We start from the raw sequence: 25,417 nt of genomic DNA, 5'->3' as shown, positions 1-25,417 counted from the left end.
CTTATATATTAATGAACTGGAGGAATCACTCTTAGGGGTAGAAGCAGATTACCCCTTTGTTGAGCGCAAAGGGGTACCTGTCCTACTTTACGCCGACGATGCTGTTCTTATTTCGAGAACAGCGAACGGCCTCCAGAAACTTTTAAACTCCTTCCACAAATTCATGGAGCTACGTGGTTTAAGTATTAACAACTCCAAGTCTTTCGTTATGAAAGCAGGTAAGGGCATCCTAAAGCCTGGTCACTTTAGTTTAAATGGGGAAAAAATCCCCTCAACCAACTCCTTCTCTTACCTCGGAGTTCTGATAGATCAAAAGTTATCTTGGGGGCCAGCAATCTCCAAAAAGAAGGGTGAGATAACCCGGGTAAATGCGGCCATCCTAGGTTTCTCCAAAAAGATTGGCAATTGCCCGCTGGCTGCGCTGCTTAAACTGTACCAGGCAAAAAGCGTTGCTACTGCCTGTTATGGGAGCGAGCTCTGGGGCTACCGTAAGGTTAATGACCTAGAGGTCGCAGAAAACAACTTCCTAAAAAAGATCTTAAGATTGCCCAGGGGTATTGGGAATTTTTCAGTACATGAGGAGCTGGGGGTCCCCTTTCTGGGTGACAGAATAGCAATAAGCCCAGTTTTATGCTGGCTGAAATGTTGGCTAAACAGCGAAATTCCATTAACACATGCCCTACTAAAAGAAATTTTACAGCTAGACGGGAGATTCAAGGTACCGTGGGTAAAGTTTATAAAGGACAGTTTAACGGCTATAGGCCGGTGTGATTTGTTTCATGACCCAATAACAATCAGAAAACAAGATGTGAACCTGGTCAAGAATGCCATAACCCTGTTAAGATGCACTGATAGGGAAGCTGTCGAGACTCAGAAGGTCAGTGTCAGGAAACATCTATTGCTAAAAACATGCTTGCAAATAGAACCTTTTCTGACATGGCCTATGTCCAGTTATGAACGGTTCCTTTTAATACGGTTCCGTTTTGACCTTTATCACCTCTTACTGGCATTCCCAAGTGGTGCTCAGCGGGGCGAAGTGTTGCCAGCTTGTGGCTGCGACGGGAAGTCTCCTCAAGATCTGGCACACTTCCTTTTTAACTGCCCATACTATGATACTCCACGGAATCTTTACCTTAAACCATGCCTTAAAAAATTGAGCTTCACACAAATCAAACCTGCACTTTATTATCTACAACTACTGAATATTGACTGTACCTTGTTTATTTGTAATTTTTTAAAAAAAGCCATCTGCTTTAGGAAAAGCATGGATGGCTAATCATGATGTGAAAATGCGTGTTGGTTTTTAAATTTACAGTTATTTATATTTTTAATTATATACTTCCCTGCTTCATTGCCTGTCATATTGTACTGTTTACTGTGTCTTTAATTGCCTTTGATAATGAATTGTAACTGTTTTAATTATGTGATTTTAAAAATGAACTTTTATGATTGTAAAACCTACAATCGAATAAAGATATTGAATTGTTGAAATGGTAAAACTGTCGTATCTCGTGCTGGGGGGACTGTTGAGTTGTCTTATTTCTAACGGTTGTGCTATAAATTGCTTTCGAGGCCGGCCAGGTGGTTGTAGGCCCGTATATGTATGCTATTGATGCACAATAAAGGTTTTCAAAAATTAAAAAAAAAAATATATATATATATATATATATATATAACAAATTTACAATGACTAAAGAACTTCCAGGCGGGGTCTGAGAAGGAAGGAATTAGTTCTGAAAGTGTCTTTGGAATAGAAGAGATTTGAGGTCCGCTTTGAAGATCTGGATAGTGGTGATGGCACGGAGCAAAGGAGGAAGTGAGTTCCAGATTCTCACCGCATTACCTGAGAACGATTAAGCCATCAATTTTTCCCTTTTGAAGGAGGGGGGCTCAAGCTGGAACTTTTCTGCATTCTGAGAAGGTCTTGAGCCTCCAGACAATTTCAGTTTATTCGCCAGATAGCGAGGGGAGGAAGAGTGCAAAGCTTTGTGGGTGATGCACTCTGTATTGTAAATAGCTCTAGCCTCGATGGGAAGCCATCGGAGAGAAGACAGGATAGGAGTGATGTGGTCACTTTGTTTGGACCCTGAAATGAAGCGAGCTTCTGAATGGAGGACGGAATTGAGGGGGATTTGGGAAGGCCAATCAGAAGAGAATTACAATATTCCAGTCTAGAGAGAACTAGCGATTGGACCAAGGTTTTTAGGTCTTTCTCCGGGAAGAACCGACGAATCCCCCATAGAAGGCGCAGCTGATAACGTGCGCTCTTGGCAATGGAGTTGATGTGTGAGATTAGGTTGAGTCTTTTATCAAGTATGACACCTAGGGATTTAGCGCAGTCGACAATGATGAGTCTACTATTGAGTAAATTCAACTGATCCATCCAGGATTGAACAGGAGGCGGGGAGAGAGAGGTAGATAGGAGGAGGAATTCTGTTTTGGAGGGATTGAGAATGAGTTGGTGAACTAACATCCAGTTGTGAATAGAGTTGAGAGTAGAGTTGAGTAGTGAGAGATCTTGTGAGGAAGATACCTTGAGGTAGATTTGTGTGTCATCTGCATAGAGATGTAGAGGATTCCTAATTTGCTTAAGAGGTCCCCAAATGGTTCCAGAAAGAGATTAAGCAGAGTGGGAGCAAGGATATAACTTTGAGGGACGCCTTGACCAACCACCAGTGGAGACGAGAAAAGTTGCCAAGTAAGTCAGAAACTAGTCTTAACAAATGTTCTTCCATTTTTCCAAGTCAGAGCGTCTCTCTTGTGATCGCTGACAGCTAAGTCACTCTCCTTGTGTAACACCAGCTGCCATTGTTCGATTGTGTGATGTCACCAGTGTCACCACTATTTATTTCAGGGTATGATAGGTTAGTGACATGAAGCGTGTAATGGTAATGGACGGAAAGCTCACACCCACCCTGTCGTACCCACGTTTTAGTACGTGACGTCACAATGGGATTCTCCTGCGTCTTCACTATCCTATCTGGGTGCATTTAACGTCACAGTGAAACGCTCCAGTAAGAATGTTTGATTGTGCGATGTCATAATAGCCAAGAAGATCTAAAAGCCTTTCTGTCCTATTAAAATGTTTGACTATGTGACGTCACTACTTAATCTCCTGCATCTTTAGTATACTGTCTGAGTATTTGTGATGTCACAGTGAAACGCTTCCCTGCTTTCACTATCCTGACTGTGTACACGTGATGTCACACTGAACGCCAATCCTCCCCCTCCCACGTCTTCCCTATCCTGACTGAGTGCTTGATTGTGCAATGTCATGATACACTAGAGAACAATCCTTCATGGCCTATCAGAATGTTTGAGTGTGTGATGTCACAATCGAATCCTCCAGCTTCTTCACTATGTTATCTGATTGCTTATATGAACCGCTCCTGTGCCTTCGCTATCTTGGCTGTGTTTATGTGACGTCACAATGAGGTGAAGTCTCCTCACAACATCTTGAGCGTGTGACGCCATACGTAAGCTGACAGAGAAGGGACTTGTTTGAATCCTATTTTCCAATCAGAATTTTTGAATGTGTGACTTCATGACGGAATGGGAGGCTTCTCTGGCTTCACTGTTCACTTAAAAGGTTTAGCTGTGTGAGCTCATAATGCTTGAGGCGGGAATGGGGATAATTACCCCTTTCATAGCCATCAGGATGCTTGATACTGCGACATCACAATAAATGGGTGGCCCCCTTGCCTTCACTGACCTAATACAGCGTTGAATTATTTAATGTTGGGAGCATCACTGTAGGTGTTATCAGTAGCAGAGAGTCCTTCTAGCCCCCCCCCCATTCCATGTGAAGCTCCCCTGACACGGAATCTGTAATCAATGTTTACAATGTGCTCATTTTCCTGCTGGTCCTAGAAAGAATTCCGTGTGTTGTGTATCATCTTTGTGGTGCTGCGCACTTTCAGAGATATGTAAATAGATGATTTTCTGTCTAAATTACTGTAAAAAATGGTAACAATAGAAAACTGTGAGCCTAATTAAAATGCTATTTCGAGTGAAACCTTGGATCATAAGAACAACATATATTTACTTGTTTTTCTACAATATTGGTGGTCTCTGGTACCCTGCTGATGGAAAATCACCGAGAAGATTTTATACTTTTTAAATGTGCCATTTTGTAAAATTTTGTATTTTATTTTAAAAGTTTTATATAGCGCTAGCTTGACCCGTAGGTATCAGATCGCTACACATACACACCGTAAAAACAGAAGGAAATGTCATTACATAGTAGGAAGGCAGTATGGAAGCAAAACAGAGATAAAAAAAAAGTGCAACATGAAAAATAGGTGAACAGCAGGGGAGGGAGAGAAAAAAAACGAAGGTAGCTAACACAGTCCGGTCACCAACTATCCTTGCATGTCAAGCGAGAGTGGAGTCAGCTAAGCAACGGTTTGTTTGGATTCTAATTTCTGGTTTGTTCGCCGAATAAAACTAAAAATAAAACGAATAAAACTAAAAATAAAACGGTTTATTGGAACGGTAAATATTGAAAAAATTGATAAGTGTATAAGATGAAACCGAGTGCGAACAAAGTTACCGCCAGATTCCAAGACCTGGCCCTCATATTAGCCAAGCAGGAAATCAGCAGCAGATGCAAGGCACCGGATGGCTAGAACGTTGGGCGGACTGCGAGAGTGTATGTGTATCACACCAAAACCAATTTAATATGTTTTTTTTAAAAAAAGGAAACCGGGTTCGAACATTAAAAATACGCAGGTCACGGGGGACCTGAGCGGTGATGCTAACCACATCCTCCTAGTCACCCCGCCCACTGGGCATATGAGAGTGAGGGGGCGCTTTACTTGCAGGGCACCATCTACTGGCCCCAGAAGACACCATGTGTATGAGGGCAGAGGGGCTGTGCCACACCAGCAATGGCCTGTGATTGGTTGGCACTGCTGCCAGACCAGTACCTTCTAAATGGGACGTGGTTTATCTATATTTGCACAGTTCATAAGAATCATTGCAATTGAAGGATAAAAGCAAACAGCACTGGTAATATTACATTTTCGAACAATCATGTGACCGTAGTCAGAAAAAGTTAAAAGACCGGGATAAAATCGAGGTTGGAACCATCTATAAGGTTATTTTTGAGCAGCTACAGTTAAAGTGCATAGATGGATTTTAGTCCAAACAGAGCGGCCCGAGAGCGTCTCAGGAAATTAGCACCCGAACAAAGGAAGTGAAGGGCACATTGTGCCACCCAACTTGGCTCATGCATCAGAATCTAAGGAGAGAACCCCGTTCCGCCCCGCCCCCACAAACAACCAGCGGGGCCATTTAATAACTGACTCAGAACCTTTCACTTTCACACAGACCTGCGTCTAAAAACGTCTCATCAGCGTGCACGTCCCGAAACCGGAAGTTCGGGACTGCAGAAGCGCGGTGGCTGCAGAAGTCAGGAGGGGCGACTGAGGACGTCGATGGGTGAGTGGGGCTTACTTGTAGGGGGGGGGGGGGGGCGGGTGTGTGTACGTGCGTGTCTGTGTGTGTTCAGGGGGGCTGCGTGCGTGATTGAGAGAGGCGCTGTGTGAATGTGGGACAGACAGGAGATGTGCACGGCGCCGGGAGGCTGGGCATGCGCGTCCACGATGTTAAATCTGCGCGCGAAGCCCGGTTAGGTAAGAGAGGGGAGGGGAGAGGGGGTTGCCTGTATGTGTCTGCCTGCGTCTGGGTGCCTGCGTGTGTGTGTGTCTGTGTGTGTGTAAGTAAGTGCGTGTGTGCGCGCGTGTGTGTCTGTGTACATGCATGCCCGTTAGGCTGACTTGCTGGGAGTATGGAAGGGAAGTGCACGGCGCGGGACGGAACATGCGCGTTCGCGCACCCAAATCTGGAAGAAACGCTCGTAACACCCTTTTGTCCCTCATTCCCCCGAGTCCGACAACTAAAAGGCTCCAGCTGGACGCAACCTTCGGATGCAGTACCAGCGAGCCCTAAAAAGCTGAGGGTATTCATAAATAACGGTGTTTTGTAGAGGATTTTAACACTTCATCTTGACATGTTTGTAGAGCCCTGTGCCAACGAAAGGCTGCAGGGCAGTCTTCCTTGAGAGATGCTGGGCACTGTATTCATCTGTAACCAGAAGCGTGGGCATTGTGCCCTTGACCACTGTTTGAAATGTGAAATTCGGCAATAATTAGGGTTCAGTAGCCTTCGGCAGGGGTGGATTGGCAAGGCGGGCATTCGGGCATGGGCCGAAGGGCCGATGCCTCAGTGCCCTCTGTGGGCCGTTTTTTTTCTCCCCTGTCCCAGTCCACAGAGAGTGGACTAGGAAAGGGGAGAAAAAAAACGGCCTACAGAGTGCACGGAGACAGAGGCACAGAAAATGAAAGCAGCCTCGCTGTGCGGCCAGACAGCGATTGTCAGCTGTGGCCTCTCCTTTACCCCTACCCTGCCAAGCAATCAAGCTGAGGCTGGGCAGGGGTGATTGTTTGCAATAATCTGCCTCCCTGGGGGCCAGGTGTTTCTCAGGCCTTTGAGCCATTTGCACCTCGGCCCCCTGGCACCCATGCAGCCCAGAAACGGTGTTAGTCTTAACACCTTGCCCACAGCCCTTCACATTGAGGGCATAGTGGCCGAGGAAGAATGGGTCTTGCAGTGGGGGCCTGGTGATGTTTGGAATTTTTTTGTTTTATTTATTTACTTATGCGATTTTATATAGCACGGACTTTACCCGAAGGTGTCAGAGCGCTTCACACTAGGAACAGCAATAATACATGAGGAGAAAATTATAAGTGGACAAATTGCAAAAGCAAACGTTACGTTACATGAATCAAAAGTGACAATAGTGAGCAACCAAAATACAAGAGGAGCAAAAGATGCATTACAGGAGGATAAAGTGATATGTGTGCAGGTTACAAAAGCGTACAAAATACAAGTAGAGGTATAATACTGCAATTAATGGCAGACACTCCAACACAAGAACAAACGTTACGTAGGCAATGGTGGCACTTGTGCAAGTATCTGAAGCAAACAAAAGTGAGAGGTAGAAAACAGTGCGTTACAAGAGAAAAGTGACGTGTGCAAGTTACAAAAGGGTACCATAGACAGGTACAAGGGTAATACTACAGTAAATGGTAAATACTCAAACTGCCAGAACACACTGGGAAGGCACTTCCCATGCACCAGCTTCACCTCAGCCTCCCCCCTGGCTACCTGGCTACCTTGGATGACCCAGAAAGCTGTGTTTTGTGCTCCCCTGCCAGGACATTTTCCCGAGGCCTGGACGGTTGATTAATTTACTAATTGCAGGGGCCTTACTTCTGTTCATGTGCTCCTGAGCTGAAGGTCTGGGGAGGGCTAAGTAGGTTCGTAATAGCAGGGGCTTTGCTGCTTTCAGGTGCTCCTGTGCTGGAGGGTGTAGTATTGTGGGATGCAGTCTAGTGGTTGCAGGGTGGAGTCAGAGGGAGGAGCAGGAACAGGAGGAGCCGGGGACAGGAACCAGGGAACAGTTAGGGTAGGGACAGGGACATATGCAGATGTATGAATAAAGAGCTCCTAGATATACAAGTCGGTGTCCGTGTGTGATTGATATAGGACACGACAGCTGGCGACGAGGGTGGGATGGGCATGACCATAGCCCACGGACCCCCCAAGAGAGCCCTGTCCCCAGGCAGCCTCGAGGAGAAGAAACGCTGCCTAAAGGAGACGAAGTTGCTGCCTGAGGCAAGGAACCAGCAGCAGGTGACCCTGTTTCCCCCAACAGGTGAGAGGGATCTAAGAGGGAGCCGAGACACTGAGCGTTAAAACGCTCGAAGAAGAAGAGACCCCTTCGCGCCAAAAAGCGCCTCACGCTGGAAGCGTGTGCCCCGGGCGAAGAGCCCGTGTGCAGGAATCGGGAGCCCACTCCGACCCTGTGGAGTGCCCAGAGAGGTAAAAGAAGTGCCCCAGAGTTGTGGAAGGCGTCCTTAACGTGCCGACAGCAAGCGCTGCTGAGAGCGCTGCATTTCGAGACCGGGCGCCATCGGACGTTAGAAAACCTCACGCCTAATGCGTGAGGTCCGGCAGGTCACTGGCGAAAGAGAGAGCGGGAATTCAAGAATCGAGTTGGGAGCCCAACCCGATCTGGTGACTGTGGTGGCCAAGAGACACATAAATCAAGGGGTGGATCGCCCCACGAAGGCCTGCTGTCGCATGCTGCTGAGCGCGCAATGACTGGAGCCTGGACTCCGATGTCGGAGAATCTCACGCCGGATGCGTGAGGATTGACCTGTCGCCGCCGAGGACTCTGCAAGGGAAGGCGGGAGCTCACCCCAACCTCACCTGACAGCAGTGGTGACCAGAGGGAGTCGAATTGGAAAGATCCTGCTCCTGGAAATGACTGCCGGTGAGTCCCGAGTGAAGAGGAGGGCTGAATGAAGAGAAAGAAAGTAGTGCCTGCAGATAACCACGGCGGCCATCTTTGAGTCAGGCAACTGTTGGGACATCCTCCCTGTGCAAACTGTAGGCGGCCATCTTTAAGTCAGGCGAGCAGTGGGAATAAGCATTGGTAAAGGAAAAATAAACAAACATTGGCAAAGACCAAACAATCATTGGCAAGGGCAAGAGGCATACAAACAAGCATTGGCGAATGCAAGTGAAGAGTAAACAAACATTGGCAACCGTAAGTGAAGCAAGCATTGGTGACTGTAACAAAACAAACATTGACGCATGCAAACAAGCATTGGCGAATGCAAGTGGAAAATAAACAAACATTGGCAACTGTAAGTGAAGCAAGCATTGGTGACTGCAACAAAACAAACACTGACGCATGCAAACAGGCGTTGGCGAATGCAAGTGAAGAATAACAAAGCGCTGAAAAGACGACAAACAAGCCCATGCAAATGCAAGAAGCAATCTAAGAAGACAAACATTGATGCATGCAAATCAACAAGCATTGGTACATGCAAAGACAAAGTACTGGCTAAGAGTAAACAAGCATTGGTACATGCAAATAAACAAGCAGTGATACATGCAACTAGACAAACATCGATACGTGCAAATCAACAAGCACTGGTACGTACAAAGGAACGAGCATTGATCCCTGCAGAGAGACACAAGCATCGATACACGCAAACCAACAAGCATTGGATAAATCGCAGCCAAGAAAGAAAACAAGTATTGCTGAAAACCAAACAAGCACTGGTGAACATAACAGAATCAAGCATCAGCAAAAAACCAAGCGAGCACTGGCGAAGGCCAAACAAGCATTGCTAACGTCCCAACGCATGACCAGACCACAGGCTTCGACCAAATACAGATCAATTACGAAGACGAGAAGACAAGTGAACAGCCGGTGCTCTGCGAGCATGATTCATCAAAATCCTACGCTTATGGCGGGGGAAGAAATCGCACAACAGTTCAATCCCTGTTTTGAAGCACCACCCCCAGGGATGCAGACGGATACTTGGAGTTTGTGTCTCAAACGGAACCAATGGCTGGCCACATTGAGTGACTTCCTGGATGCCAATGGAGAACAAAGAGAGAGGAAGTGTCTAATGCTGCTCCTCCATTTGGTGGGTCCAGAGGGCCGATGCCCAATCGAAACATTTTCCGAAGAAGACACAGACATCTATAAAAGACTCCAAGAGAAGCTATGTGCCCGTCTCTCCGCACAAACGGAAGTGGATCGAGAGCGCATCGCTTTCAACACAGCTCGGCAGGAACCAGGTGAACCACTGCCAACCTTCATCACTCGGTTAAAAAACCTGGTACAAGGCTGCCACTTCAACACCTTCACGAATGAGGACGCAGTCCGACTCCGGATAATTGAAGGCTGCGCAAGCCCCGACACGAAACTCAAGATCTTGCGAGGAAAGTGGTCACTGGAAGAAATCATCAGGAAGGCTGAAATTGGACTGCACGTCAATGTAAGAGACAAATCAAAGGCCCCGAATCTGAAAGCAAATTATCAAGACGCCCGGACAGATAACCCTCAGAAAACAAACAGAACTGAAAGGAGAGAGAGGGAAGACAGACCAGCAAAAAGACCACGGGAAAGACACAGTGACAAAGAAAATAACACGGATCACTCAGAGTCGGATTACTCAGCATCCGACTACTCAAGGTCAACCAAGGACTGCTCGGAGTCAGATGACCCAGAGTCAACCATCCAAAAGACAATTCCAAAAAGTTACTCACCCCCCAGGAGTTCCTCAAAGAGTCATTCAAAGAAGGAAGAAAGAGCATCAAGTGGGACAGATCGCACTCCTGGACAAGAAGGCATCCCACACAGCAAGTGGGAGAGAAAGACTAACCATAGAAGAAAGGGTCGCACTGGTCAACACCGAAAGTCGGCGCAGGGACATCAGTCGACAAGCAGTGAAGACGAGTCCAAGGAAACATCTGGCCGGAGAACACATAAACCCCAAGTCAGAGGTGTTGGAACATCAAGCAATTGGGAAGGAGAACCAGATAACACAAGATGGACTGGTCCCTCACAACAACAACAACCAGCAAGAAAAGATCCATGCCTTCATGGGCCCCAAAGCATCCATGGGCCTCACGAAAACGACGAAACAGAGCGTAGATGGGTAACATCAGACGAGAAGGACGAAGAGGCGAAAGCTTGGGATCAAGGAACAAGCACGGAATCTTCAAACAATCTCCCAAATGAGACAGAGTTGAAGATATTCCAACAAAGACACATGGAGAAGCTTTTCAAACACAATTCCGAAGGGGAAAGCAGCTCGTCACGGACTACCAGGTTCCGAAGACCACCTAGTAGGACATTCCCAAATGAACACTCACAGAGGGAACTGACGGAACACCCCTCTGATTCAGAAAGCACGTCGGTCCGATCTTTTGAGTCGGCAGAGTCATGGTCCCGACAACGACCACGTGCAACATTCTTAAAGAAACATTCTCAGAGGGAAGTGAGGGAGAACTCCTCTGATTCGGACAGCATTTTGGTCCGATCCTTTGAGTCGACAGAGTCGTGGCCCCGACACCGGCCATGGCGCCAAGCACCTGAACACATCAGCAAACCAAGGGACACTCCTCACGTCGAGAGCGAAGTGTCCCACACCAATGTCAATGCACACTCGATCACTCCACCAGACAACCTGTTGCATCGAGCACAGGTGCATCGTGACACCAATACCACACCATCACCCCGGGTAGGGGCAGCAAGGTTGACTCGAAGGCCCTGGTCCTGGTCCTATAAAACGGAGGTCGGCCTCGTGGCCAATAGCACCCAAATAAAAATGGACCAACCAGTCAATCAGCAAAAGAAGCCAGACACGTCAGGAGAACTAAGCCATCATCGGAGGAGAACAAGACACGCCAACCTTCAGCTGACCCCAGGGTCTGCCTGTTACACGCGCGAGCAGGCGTGGGAGAGGCAACCCGAGACAGCAAATCAATCTCCAAACCATACCAAACTGACCTCCGCCGTTCATACCTCACCGGCCGGCACCCCAGACTCGAAACAGGAAGACAGTGTTGTTCTTGACCTGACGAAGCAAACGGCAGTAAAAATAAATGCAGTGAATGAATTACTGAACCAAGCCAAGACAGTCTCGTCCGATAGCACCATACTGTCTGGCATACATGACCTGGAACCGGAGGACAGCGTTGTCTTCAACCGGACAAGACAAACGGAGGCCAAAGTGGATGTGGGTGCTCGGAAGAGGACCAGAACACTATCCACCCACGAAAGGGATCGAGCACCTGAACCAACAGTAGTTACACCACTGGAAAGAGACATGCTGACTGCGGAATGTGAGAGCAAACAGTCCACACGTAACGTGATCAAGGATGCCCTGATCAAGACAACAGAAAGATTGACCAAAGTCAAGCCCACCGTGGATTCAACACTACTGAGGCTTGAAGAACAGGCTGTCCGCCAACCTGTGTGGCGGATTGAAGAACTGCGAACACTGGGGACATTAAGCTCATTTTGTTAAGAAAGGGGGAGATGTAGTATTGTGGGATGCAGTCTAGTGGTTGCAGGGTGGAGTCAGAGGGAGGAGCAGGAACAGGAGGAGCCGGAACAGGAGGAGCCGGGGACAGGAACCAGGGAACAGTTAGGGTAGGGACAGGGACATATGCAGATGTATGAATAAAGAGCTCCTAGATATACAAGTCGGTGTCCGTGTGTGATTGATATAGGACACGACAGAGGGCTGGAATAATTTTGTGACAAAAAGGGGCCTTGCTATTTTTTTTAGTTGCTCAGCATGTAGGCCAGTGTCACCTTGGCCCTGTGTCCTGTGCAAGAACAGTATCCTCCCACTTTCATTCCTTGTCTGTGCAAATGGTGTTTCATGAAAGGGCACGCCCCTTGAATGTGGGCCACGCCCCTTAAATGTGGGCCACGCCCCTTAAATGTGGACCACTTTTTTCGTCAGTGCCCGGGCCGAATTGTGATCCCAATCCGACCCTGGCCTTCGGTTAGGGTGACCAACCGTCCGTAAATTTCACGGACAGTCCGTAATTTTCACCTTCTGTCCGTTGTCCGTGACAATATCTTTAACGGACGCCATTTGTCCGTAATTTTGCTGATTTTGGATGACAGACGATAATTTAGTGGCTTTTACCCTTCAATAATTGCCCAAGACGTTTTGTGGAGAACGTAGGATTGGCTTGAAAGCCTTCAGCCAATCCTAGTGCTCCAGGCTCCACTTCATGACTGTTTTCATTGGCACGGATGCTTCCGGGCCAATTAGAACAGCTTTAGGGCACCAGCCTTACATTACTTTAGTAGGAGCAGAAGCAAGCTTTCGGTTTTGCTTTTAGGGTCCGACTCCTGCATTTTTGCAAGATTTACATTGTTTGCCAGGCCTGCAGACTCTCTCAGCACCTGGTTTCCAGACCACAGAGTCAGACATCATCTAGATTTTTTTTCTCCATTGTGGCGGGCACCATACAGGTGAGAGCATAACTTTAGCATTGCTCTCGTGCTTCTTAGTCCTATCCCCTCCCCGTTCGCCCCCCCACAACATAATAATTGTCTGTTTATGACGCTGCTGGCCGCCTTTCTAATATGTTGTTCACACCCTTGGAGTCTAGAGGTCCCGTTCTGCTATTGCTTACATATTTCCTTTAAGTTACACTTCGCCCGACCTCTGTACCACGCCGTCATAGACAAAACAAAGCCCTGCTGCAGCTCTGGGAACCGCAATAATGGAAAGGTCAGTAAAAAATAATCGTCTCAAAGAGCAGCACTGTGCATTTGTTTAAAGGTATATTTGTCGCCCTTTGACCAATTATTTACCTCTAATGAAATTATTACCGGCATTGAGTTATATCTTGCACCTAATGAGTGGGAGTGGTGTAAATTGGTAACCACTTTTTAGGTCTGTAAAGGAGAAGGAATATTGGTGAAAGCTACAGTGAAAGGCGTCCTCACTTCGCACAGCAATGTATAGGTTATTAGAAATCCTGGTAACAGGAATACATTATGAAAAAATTAAACTTGAAAGGAAAAAGATATTGAGAGCTGGCTTTAATTAATTTCAAGTGTCAAACAATGGAATGTTATTCATAAATACCCTTAAAGCCTACAAATGCTACACATGAGCAAACTGAAAACCTGGCATTTATGAACATGTCTGTTAACCAGCGCACCCACCCCCTACCTAAAACAACTTACTGAAACTACAGCAAATGATTTAACTGGCTGGTGAGATGTAGTTTCTCGGGCAGGGAGAGACACACAGCAGAGTAAATCACAGTGCTCTCTCAGGTGGCATTAAACAACATCCTGTTGCTTCCTCCAGTGGCGATTGCTCCGACCAACGGCCATCACCAGTCAACCTGGTGTACTCAATATTAATATCTCACAATACTCATAGTGTGGCTGAAATCTTCTGAGCAGCTGGGAAGCCTGCCTGCCCTCTGTTGATGAGCACTGCAGTCACACAATTTGTGTAATGTTAGTGTCCTTCCATTTCTAGTGCTTTACAGTAGTTTTAAGATATTCTTATAGTATTTTGTTGCTCAGTGGGGAGTCATTTCAAATATTTGTATTTTTCCTTCTTCTTTATTGCTTTTTTTTGCTCGCGAGAAAGGGTCACTCAGTCGTTGAAATGTCACTCATAATTACACTGAAGCTATGAAAATGTCACAGATAGCAATCTGAAACCTTGGCAGCTATGGTCATGGGCTTTGTTGCCCTATGCAAAGAACTTCTCAAACGGTCAGTAAATTTAAAAAAATGTGCTTTTTATCATTCTTTTACATGATTGTGCGTTTATTTCCAGTTCATCGAAGTTTGTCTGCTGTTTTCGCCGTTTCCCCTAGTGTACCTGTTCCTACGCTCTCTCTAGCTTTCTCTCGCCCTTCCCCCTTCAAACTACTCCTCACTCTTTAGATAAGAGGAATGCTTGTTAACGAGGTAAGGCAATACTGGCCTGAACGTAATGAGTTCAGTCACTGACTTCCCCAATTACAAGGAGTCACGAGTTATTGGGTCCAAAATCAGAGGAATCATGCTTGATATGGAATTACCAAGTTCAATTTTACATGTGTGTCCCGATTCGAGGTCTTGTGCCTACACATTCAACAGAAAGACATTTGTTTTTACCATTTGCATTTCTGCACCCAGTAAAGCTGGAATATCTGGAGAACAATATCCCATCTAACATGAAATGGGCCCCTTAGTCTTCCTGGGAGCAGGAGCAAAATATCTTATCAAGATCACAGCATGTTATTCAGTACATGTTGTTTATGATTCAAGAAAACTCAATGGTTTTTTTCGCATCTAAAGGTGAAGATGTTCAGCCTAGCTGTGAATAAATGTTGCTTGCTCATCCTGCCTTGGTTTGTCCTTTATCAGCTATTGAGCGGATGATAGTTTCTCTGGTTTTAAAAACAATATTTGAAAAAACCTGTTTTAGTGGGCACCACTCAGCTCTAGTAAAATTCCCTGCCACTTGGATGTGTTGGGCGAAAATATTTGATGCAGTTTTGCAGATGTGTAACTGAAGGAGTCTCAACTGACTTTCTTACCTGTTCTATCACTTTTTTACCTATTTCACCTGTCTTCCACCTCTCTTATAAACCCTTGTCTGTCTTTTTCGCACCAGTCTTATTTCAGGTCCATACCTCTCACCTTTCCTCCTTCCTGCCTCTCCCACAGCTGCTTTATCTAACCTGTATCTTTTTATCACTAGTTTCTCTTTTTCTCTCACTATAAACGACATAACCTGTCTGTCACTTTATTACCACACTCTCAATTGTCTCCTTCTTTAATCTGATCTTTCTCACCTGTCTACCACCCCACCCTTTCAGCGGTCTTTATAACCTCTCTTTATCGCACCTCTCTCACATCTGTCTCTCCTCTTCCTTTCTCTCTTCGGCATCTGCCTCTATGTAGAACGAAAACTCTCAAACTGTCACCCATATCGCCACTTTTCCTCTCTCTCTGATTCTTGGCTGTCTCTGCCACCTGTCTATGTTCATATCACCTATTTATGTCACCTGCCTCATTCTTTTTCAAGTCTATATTTCACTGACACTGTCACCCTTCTCTTATGTATTTAATCCCTCTCTCTATCACACCCTATCTTTCAGTATCTCAACTTTTTCTCTTTAGTATCCTCTTCATGCTCTTCCGTCTGTAATTTTCCCCTCATAGTTTTTCTCATTTACCCATTTCTACCCCTCTGCCGTACTTCTTATTTCTTTCTCGCTTCACATGCTCTGGGGTTGGAGGAGTGACAGAGACTACCTTTTAGTAGGGTTGGTTCCACTTTCAGAAATAAATCATTGCTTTGCAATTGTGTAGCTTAGCTAACAACCAGCTCCTGGTTAGAGCTTTCATGACTTTACTTTCAAATGATGTAGGTGAGAGGTACAGAAAGTAAACAGGGCCCATTAGAGCTTTGCAACATTCCTGTTTCCGACCCCAGCCTTGCTCTGCTGAGACCAGGGGGCCACTGTTGCACCCATAAATGATGCCCATGACAAAATCTTGAAAGTTCATGAACACTCCTGCGGGAAATTCTCTGTCAATGGATTTGCACTACAAGTTTCCAAGTACTGTGGGTGGGAGTGCTGAGCTCATGGCTATTTTCTTCAACAACATCACTGTTTTATCATTTAGGCTGAATGCAAGTGAAATAAGGTTGTGTTTCTGGTTGAAAACTGTGGGCAAAGACCGTCAGAACTCCCCGGGAGGTGGCCACCCACAGAAAAATGACAGTCCCACAGAACTTCTGATGAATACTTATTTTCCGTTCTCCACTATCTGATCTCATCAAGTGCACATATGTGAAGACCAGAGTACAGTAGAGCCAGACAACAGTTCTTAAGAATGGACAGTCTTTTAAGCTTGCACAAACGAGATCCTTCAGGGCTGTGTGGTCGGTATTCATGTCCTTTTAGTGCCCTAACTGTAATATACCATTGCCAGACCTCCTTCGTAGGGTCTGTATAAGTACCATATGTCCCAAATTTTTGTCCTGAATTTTGACCTCCCGTCCTGAATTTTTGTCCTGAATTTTGACCGGTTGTCCTGAATTTTTACACTCACTGTCCTGAATTTACAACCATGCCAGTTGGTCACCCTACCTTCGGTCCCCGGTACCACTGCACTGCTTGCACCAATGAAAGCCACGTCCCTACCTGTAACATGTTCTATATTCCAGTTTGGCAATTTATGGTTTCTGATTTTCATGGGGACCCCAACCACGTTCACAATCTTTACCCTTCACTTGACGATGTCTGCACTGGGGTCAGTCAGACATGGTGCAGCGCCCTGGACTGGCCCATACAGTGTATCTTCACCTGAACAAACACTGCTGACATTAACCTCTTCCCGTCGTTAAATAATTCATTTTGACAGATGAAAAAAGGTAAACAGAACGTTGAATTCTGTATTTAAATTGTTCTCCTTCCTCGGTCTTTGAAACATGTATCCGTTTGTATTTTGGCTGTATGTTCTCTAGTTATGGACATGTATGTAAAAGTTGTATCAGATCACTTGTATTAAGTATTTATGTTTGTATAGCACATGCAGGAGTGTCATGAAGGCATCTGAGACGCTGGAGTGCCCAACCCTTTACGAGCCCCCGAGGAGAGGGGGGGGGGGTCCCTGCGGTGCACAGGGGCTACAACCCTTCGGGGGACCCCATTCAATGAATATCTGTGAGGTATGGGTGACTCCGGGATTCCTCACCACCTTCTGTGTGGGGAGAATAGGGGTAAGGGGGGGAGAAGATATGAGAGAAAAAAGAGAAAACCGTGGAGTGCACAATACTCAAAGTCATGTATAGAAATTGTAAATGTGACAGGAACGTCTTCGGCCGGAGTTTGGTGTAAGTCGTGTTATGTGCTATGCAGGGAAAATACCACAGAGAGCAAAGGTAACGCCACTCTAAATTACTGTCTAGAAACGCCTGAATTGTGTTTTTTCACACTGGCTCTCTTGTCGTTGACGGCATAGCAGAGTAGGAACCATGGCAAATTAGGTGCATTTGCCCTGTTTGCCCCGTGTAGTGACCTGACAAGTAGGGACTGAGGACACTAGGACCCTGTGACACGACACCCCGGGGCACCTTAAAATAGGTGCGCGGGGGCAGACAGGGAGTGTCCTCTATTACATTGAATGCACCGCCCCCAGGGCAGCTGCAAACTCGTCCTGCCCTGGGGGAAGCGCATTCAAGTTAAAAACGGAGCGGCTTTGAAGCTGCCGCTCCATGTTTGACCGAGCAGGTGGCAACTAGCCTGTACTATTAAAGGGGAGTAGAGATCCCTCTGCAGGCGGGTCCAATGAGTGACTGCATCCAATGAGGGTCCAATGAGTGACTGCATCCAATGAGGGTCCAATGAGTGACTGCATCCAATGAGGGTCCAATGAGTGACTGCACCAGCCTACAAGGAGATATCTGGGGAGGTAGATAGGACGCCACTTTGCCTTTGCACCCGTGTCTATAATATGGCACAGGCACAAAAATAAAAGAATTTGCTCATTTGCATTGGACCACGCCCCCATGCAAATAAGAGCACGCCCTCTTGAGAATGCGCTGGCAATGGATGTGCACCAGCGTCCAGCGCTTTCAATTTTACAGAAAGGGCCCCACAATCCTCTGCGGCCCCTTCTTTAATACCAAAGTACTCCAGGACAGGCAAAGATGGGTGACGCCCCCGGGGCATTTCTCTAATACAGCCCCTGGTTACTGATGTGACTGGTGATCTCCCCAAAGGCATAGGAGAGCGTCTAGCCACAGCAGAGGCGAAACCCCCTTATTTTAGGGATTAGTACGGCTGGTTCCGTGGTTAAAACGTTTCCCTTACCAGGCCACACCAACAAAATAAAGCTGACTCCTAGCATTATAACAATATCGACGATTTACGAAAGGCGCTGCGGAGACCTAAGGGTCTCATTGAACATTAAGTAAAGAGGTTTCATTAGTCAACTCAATGGCACTTTGTTTTCAAAGTTGAAAGGGTAAAAGCCCAACTGTAAAGAGAAGGAGCCCCCTGCTACTAATGAGAAGTTCACCTAGGCAGGGAAATACATACTGTGAAATTCCTAAGGCAACTTCAAAACATATTTAAATAACCATAATGTAAAAAATATATCCAAAAAGGGCTGACACTCTAAATTAGAAAAATACAAAAATATTTTTTATTTAATCTTTTCTTTAAATATAATTCAATATATACATTTCATGACAGAGATGTAAACATATGTATCACATACATACGGCATTCATCCCTCTGAAGTAGAGTGCTTGGAGGGTACTACTGTAGACGTCGTCCACAGGAGTACCCTCCGAGCACTTTTCTTCATATTTACGGTGACCAGATGGATATGTGTTAAACGGGAGATTGCGGATAATCTTCACTCCTGTCTCGCTAATCAGGATGTCAATAGTACTCTTGAACCTTCATAAATAAGACTGCTTTATTATTGGATATTTTGTTCTAATTATATACTTTGGAGCATTGTGCGATATTTGTCCTGAGGAATTCTGTGGCTTACACCAGAAAAGACGAAACACGTGTTGGCGGCTAGGACTGTGTTGAAGCAACATACAGAAATAAAGAAGACAAAGAAGAATATCTGTGTCTACACTTTATTATGAACTGCATCTAATCATTGTGGAATATGCTGAGGATATTTCCCTTTTTTGTGTATAACGGTGTAGACCGTGTCTACTTTTCTGGTAATTGGTGGAGGGCCATTACCCTCATCCTTGGAGCAACCAGATATTTTGAATTCACTATCTCATAACTCTGCACAATTGGTACCCAAGCATCCCTTTTCTTTTGTAATGTTTTGAAGTTGCCCTAGGAATTTCACAGTAGGAGGGTAAAAGCCCGAGCCAGCACTACAAATCTGGAACGGTGCCTTCTTAATGCAAAGAAATCTGTGGCGTGCACTCACTCTGCAGGGAGCTATATCTCACCCAGCTTTCAATATTTCGATCGCAACTTTTCAATGAATTCTGTTTAGATGAATTATAATCTGTGGTAGTAATGTAGCACTTAATATACTGTACAGTTTCTAAGCACTCTAAATAACAGGTGTTTATTCTCTAATATAATGATACTTAATTTATCGACCAACCTTGGAAGGTTGCAAAGCTGAGCTAGCTTTGATGGGTTTCGAATCTCATTACCTCTATATTGCTCATGATGTCGGCGTTGAGCGCTTACTTTGGTGAGCCATCGTCCAGCCTATAGGAAAGGCCCGATTAAACACTGAAAAGTTGCAGCAGCAGAGTGTGCTGTGTCAGACGTTGTTCTGCAGGTTGCTTCTATGAGGCGGACGTTTGATGTAGAAAAACTATGTGAAAGTCATGCACAAATTGTATATGGTCAAAGATGGAACAAAGAAAGCAACCGGCACCAGTGTTCATTCTCCTAAATCTGTGTATGTCAAAAAGGATGAAGAAGCAGAGCAAGACTATCTCGGCCGGGATAATGGAGTGGTGTGGCTCACTGGTTAGAGGCGGCAGACCCAGAAGCAGGAGTCAGCCCGGGACCAGGGTTCAATTCCCAACGCGGCAGGGTCGTGGACCAGGGTCAGCGGACTCGATAATTCTCGCCTTGGTGCCTACTCTAACCAGGGGTCCCGCTCGGCAACTCTGGGCATTAGCTTGCCTAATCTCCACAACGGCCCCATCAACGCCGGGGATGCCTGGCTCCACCTTGGGGACTCCCAGGAGGGACCATCCCACAGGGAAAGCCAGGACGGGTTTCCCAGCGGTATACCGTGCCAGGATACTCCGGTAGTAATTGTGCGCGTTACAAAACAGCTCATAACATAATCCTGTGAGGTATTTTTGTAATAGATGTTTTTTTACAGTCTATATTTTGGCACCCGAAATGTACAAATTGGTGTACGTGTGGGCCTAAGAGCATACCATAGTACAGACTATAAGATTACACCAGTAAATCTTTTGCTAGTGGCTGACTGATCTCAGCTTATTTTCTTTATATATAAAAGGTGGAAAACACCCTCGCCTGTACTAAGTAGCAATAACTAAGAAACACTTACTTCCGTTCTTCACAGCAAGAGTAACCTGGTGACACATGGAAAACACGATGCAAGCGGTCGCTGAGCTATCAATTCCACCACTGAGAGGCAGCAGAAATCCACCCTAAAATCACAAGCCACGACAGGTCTCTTAGTACAAAGGTGCATATCAAGTTAGTACATTTACTACTATTGGTATTTTAAAAAGCAGAAAAGAATTATCTTTGAGTAGTAGATGTTATTAATTGCAGACAGTATAGAATAGTTACACGGTCAAATGAGGTTTCTCGGAGGAGCACAGGTGAAGTTTCAGATGTTCACATTGACAAACATGTAGAACTGAAGCCTCGCATGTGCTGATATGAGAAGTTCAGTTGTTAGCAAATATCACTAAACAGTTTAGTGATCGACAAAACATTCACACAGGCCATAGGCCACAGCTCAGGAGCAAGTATTAAGCAACTAACAGCTTCTAGAAAATAAAGCTTTGGGCCTTTTTTTCTTTTTTAAAGTTTGAGGGATGTGACAAGCTTGTGAGATATCCCATAGTAAATCAAAAAGAAGGTGGGGGCCGAGGAGCGAGTTACGGTCCAGTGTCCATGCTCCTTCTTCTTAATGCTTGAACCAATACAGGCCATTGTTCCTAAGGCTGGCTACCAGAGATTAACCAATAGCCCTAGCCAGGAAAGAGCAAAAGAGGAGGGAAAGACCTAGGTATAGAAGGGACCCCCTAAAAAGAGGAAGAACTAGTCTTGCCTCCTGTTGCCCTCACACACCCCGAAGGATGTCATGTTTCATCATCGGGCATTGGCTCCTCGTAGGGCCCGGCGTTCTACGATCTGTTTGAATCTATCCAGAAACTGCTGTTCGGATATTGAGGTCTTCTTGGTTGAAATTAGCACCAAAGCCAAGAAGAGATTTTAAGACAAGTCTTCCTATTCAACCAGGTAGATTCGTTCTTACCAATAAACCCTGGAGTATTCCTTTTTGCTATCAAACAATTTTCCTGATGATGGTCTTAGAGACTACAGCTACAGAGACCGAAACGTCGACCTGCACACCATCTCCTAAGGCATCCATGTGTGGAAGAGCAATAATAATCTATGTTTTCTAGTTGCTCTCACTTGATCAATAGAAGTGGTTGTTATGTGATTAATTGTTTTGTTGAAATAATTTATACATTCTTTCATTACATTGTTGCATTAGACTCAAGATTTTATGTATCCCTTTTTTAATCAATTTGCAATTCAGTAATTAAATACAGAATATATTTTTCATACAACTAGGTTCTTCCGTGTGTTACTTTTGCTTCCAGATATCTATAAAATGTGTTCTGTGGACTCCTGTGAGATAGTTCTTTTATGACAATCTCTTTGATTAAGGTGTCAACGAATAGTATGAATGATAGTGGTTAAACAAATCCCTTGTAGACGACTATACTTTGTACTGCCCAAGCCTATAAGGGTTAATTGGGTTACCCTTTTCTAGAATCAAACTCTGAATATGGCCCTTTTTTTGGTCTGTTACGGTCACAGTTAAAGACTAGTCAAAATAAAGGAAAGGGAATACGAAAGTGATAAAACCTGTACATTGGGTAAGGGGGAAAACCTTTAATGCTCTCAATAGGAGGCCGAAAACGAAGTCCAATGAGTAGTTTTTTGGTGGTTTGGTACCCATATCTATATAACTGCCAAGTTTCCTAGGATTTTCCTTTCAATTCTGGGATTGTCTGGGTAAATAACAGAATATCTGTGGCTCAGAAGGAGCCCTGGGGCGTCTTTGGTAAGCTTCCTAGTTTATGATGATAAGGGTAGGAGTATATCAATGTAGACCCTCATTCCTCCCACAGTGGTATCCAAGACTCCAGGAAGACCTTATGAGTTAAACAAATTACATTATCTAGATTTATACAAGAAAATCTAGGAGGTCTTTCAGTAGAGTACACCCACCACAACATTATATGCAGAAGAAGCGAGTGTACATTTGCATAGATCAAACTTTTTAAAGTTGATTGCCTCTAGGATTTAATAATCACACAATAATTATCTTCACCGGACTAAATTGAATCATTACTCTTTGGAGAACTGATAGTGCTTCAAGGTTTTGCTAAAGACTTCGTGGGTGCGTCATAGTTCACATGGGAAGCTGTCCCAGTATTTAGGTCCCATCACAGAAAATCTCTAACCATCTCTCAGGAAAAACTGCTTTCGTTACAAGCATCTAATGATTGACGATGTCTGGAGGTGACAAAGCAAGAAATAAACTCTTCTATGTTACCCAGGGCATCTCTACTAATACACTTTTGAATCGAGTATTTTTTTTTTTAACTGTCAAGGGCCACCACTGTGTCCGCTGCTATTTCACATTCATATCTGGTCTCTGTCTATCATCAATATCAGATATCACACAATTACACAAATCTATCTGTGGATTAATGGCCAATATGGCAATTTTGCCAGAGTTGATTGATTCTAACTAAATGCAAAACAGAAGACCTACCCTTGGGATAACTCACAAACTGTGAGCTTCACGCAATCTTCCTATTCACCTGAGACTTTTAACGTCTGAGTAGAGTTTATCAGAAATACACAAACACTGGGCCTTATTGGAGACTCCAATATGAATTTTTAAGCTAATCCCACACAGTGTCAGTAACTCGCTCAGCATTTTTTCTGCATGAAACAAGGAAAATATTTCCCTGTGTAGATGATATCTCAGAAACATCATTGATTAAATGGTACCTTAAAACGCAATTGTCATGAGAAAGTTCCCCAGTTTTCAAACTGAACAAATTCGATTAGTACACAACATAGCAGCAAGAAAGGTCTTGGAAAAAGAGAAAAGTGGACAATGTTAGCATAGTCTTGGTTTCCGTTCAATGGCTTCAGGTGTCCAAATTGATCGTCTTTAGCTGACCGGTCTAGTTTTTATTTTTAAATGCTATTATGGGACAGCCCCTGGAAAAATATTAGAGAATCTTTTATCTTCTTACAAAAACACTTCAATTCGAAGGTCAAATGTTGCTTAAGAGTCTAATGTTCACACTTCATTCTACAGGGGGCCACAAGATTTTTCATGTTAGAATCTCAAATGTGTAGTTCATTCCCAGAGGACAGCAATCTGATGATAGCGCTGATGAGTTTCCGATGGGAACCCTGCAGGTTGAGCTCTAATTGTCACATTGGTGACTACTGCACACCAATCTGCTGCACAGTTTACTTATTTTATTTCAATAAAGCCTTGAGGCAAATAATTTTGCAGAGAGCATATTGAACCATTGCATGGTGTAGCTAGTTGTGGTCATTCACAACCATTGTGGCATACCTTGAAAAAAGATGGACAACTTTTTAAGGATTACTTGACTATTGGGGTTAGTAAATAACCATGGTTCAATGAGTTACACTCAGTGGGAAGTTCAATCAACAGCTATATAGATGGACCCCCACTGTCAAACTAGGACCATGATGTCATCTTCCATTTTCACCAGGAGTGCCACTGTGCCATACTTTTAACAAAAGCCCAAACCTTCACAATGATGGACATAGAAAATATTTCTGCAATGAGCCCTAAATATGGACAACTATTTTTAGACGGTACGTGATAGGCAAAGTGATAGTGAGTGTGGGATTTGGGATGGAGTGTCATTGGTGGGTGCTACTCATACCATGCTACAAATACACATATAGGTATCATTACCTGAGTCCCTAGAAGAGTACACGAGTGGGATTAATCAGGGTTATCAACATAAATTGCATTCACTATGATTTTGTTTTACAAACAATTTGGACATCTCCTTGCATCTCTCCTGTCATGACACTTGCCGACTGTGCAGTAATTGAGAGGGATTCAATTAGTAATTTTGAGTAATTCCTTCGAGTAATTGACTGGTTTTGGAATTTTCTTATTGCATTCAACAAGTAAATGTCCACATTTACAAGAGTAAAATATAGGACAGACTAGTTGGATTTACGAGTTTTAAACCTCAGGCCAGTATTTTCCACCATGGAGTAGCTTCCTCAGAGTCCAGAAAACCCCATGAATGCAAGCATTTTACCAAATGGGTAAATGAGGACGTCCAATTACAGAAGAAGACAACCGTGCGCTACTTTAACCCACCTCTCTCTTCCATTGCTAGCTTCGTAAATGGAGGCTAGCCATTGGAAGAGATGTGTATCAATTACTCTTTTCCCCGGCTTGATGCGATTCGTGGGCGTTTCTGTGTCTTTTTTTAAGTCCCGCCCCTTTTTCGTCATGCCATTCTGGGCGTTTATTTAGGTCGAGGCCGCATTGGTGACACCGAGGGACTATCCACCTACTTTAAAATAGAAAGATGCTGTGTCTCGTCACTCCACGAAGGAGCTGCTCTTGTGCGAACTGTTTTTAAACCGCTCAGATGCCTACTTTTGTACAACGAGAAGCCATTTAAAGTGTTGAGCAAATCTAGTTATCTTTTATCTTTTTAAGAAATTGCGTGCTTTAAACACTTACGCTCGTGAAAACGTGACTCAGAAGTTACATCTGTAGAATATGAATGCGCGCCTTGTTTGGGACGCTGATGGGTTTACTAACGTTGCCCGTAACTTGTGTCAAACCTGCAGAGCAGTGGATAATCGGCAAAGCGTGACTTGGTGTTTACTCCAGTTTACCTGGAAACGATAACCTGATTTGTTTTGGAGAGCAGCTGCTCCGTGCCAAGAATAGAGGGCTGGCTTCCCTTTAGACCCCCTGCAGCACTCCAACGCCGAGGCTGCCTTGTGCTAATGACTATTGTCCGGCTCGAACATGCCCTGTGCTGGAAACTACTGTGCACACGCACTCTTATCTGCACCCTCTTGCATAAACAAGCTCGATAGGACCAGGCGCTGCGCCCTAGGCAGCAGGGGAGGGTTTATTTGGGGTTGGCGCTTTTCTGTAGAGCTGAGTAAGCAGGAGGAATCGGAGTGTAATACTGTAGAACGAGAAGCCTTTTGGAAAGGAGGTTTATACATAAAC

The 25,417-nt window shown here is 44.9% G+C and overlaps 1 protein-coding gene across 1 annotated transcript in view; it reads right to left on the bottom strand.

The window, feature by feature from the left end:
* Positions 1 to 25,417, bottom strand: part of NADSYN1 (NAD synthetase 1) — a 217,194-nt gene that overhangs the window by 68,035 nt on the left and 123,742 nt on the right. The window contains exon 13 of the mRNA XM_086959527.1: positions 20,447 to 20,549. Coding sequence (XP_086815653.1) covers positions 20,447 to 20,549 — 103 coding nt within the window. The remainder of the gene's footprint in view (positions 1 to 20,446; positions 20,550 to 25,417) is intronic.

This window comes from Lissotriton vulgaris, chromosome 2_2, assembly GCF_964263255.1.
Source record: "Lissotriton vulgaris chromosome 2_2, aLisVul1.2, whole genome shotgun sequence".
Taxonomy (NCBI): domain Eukaryota; kingdom Metazoa; phylum Chordata; class Amphibia; order Caudata; family Salamandridae; genus Lissotriton; species Lissotriton vulgaris.
Note: the sequence above shows the minus strand (reverse complement) of the source record. Positions and strands in the feature narration are given on the sequence as shown.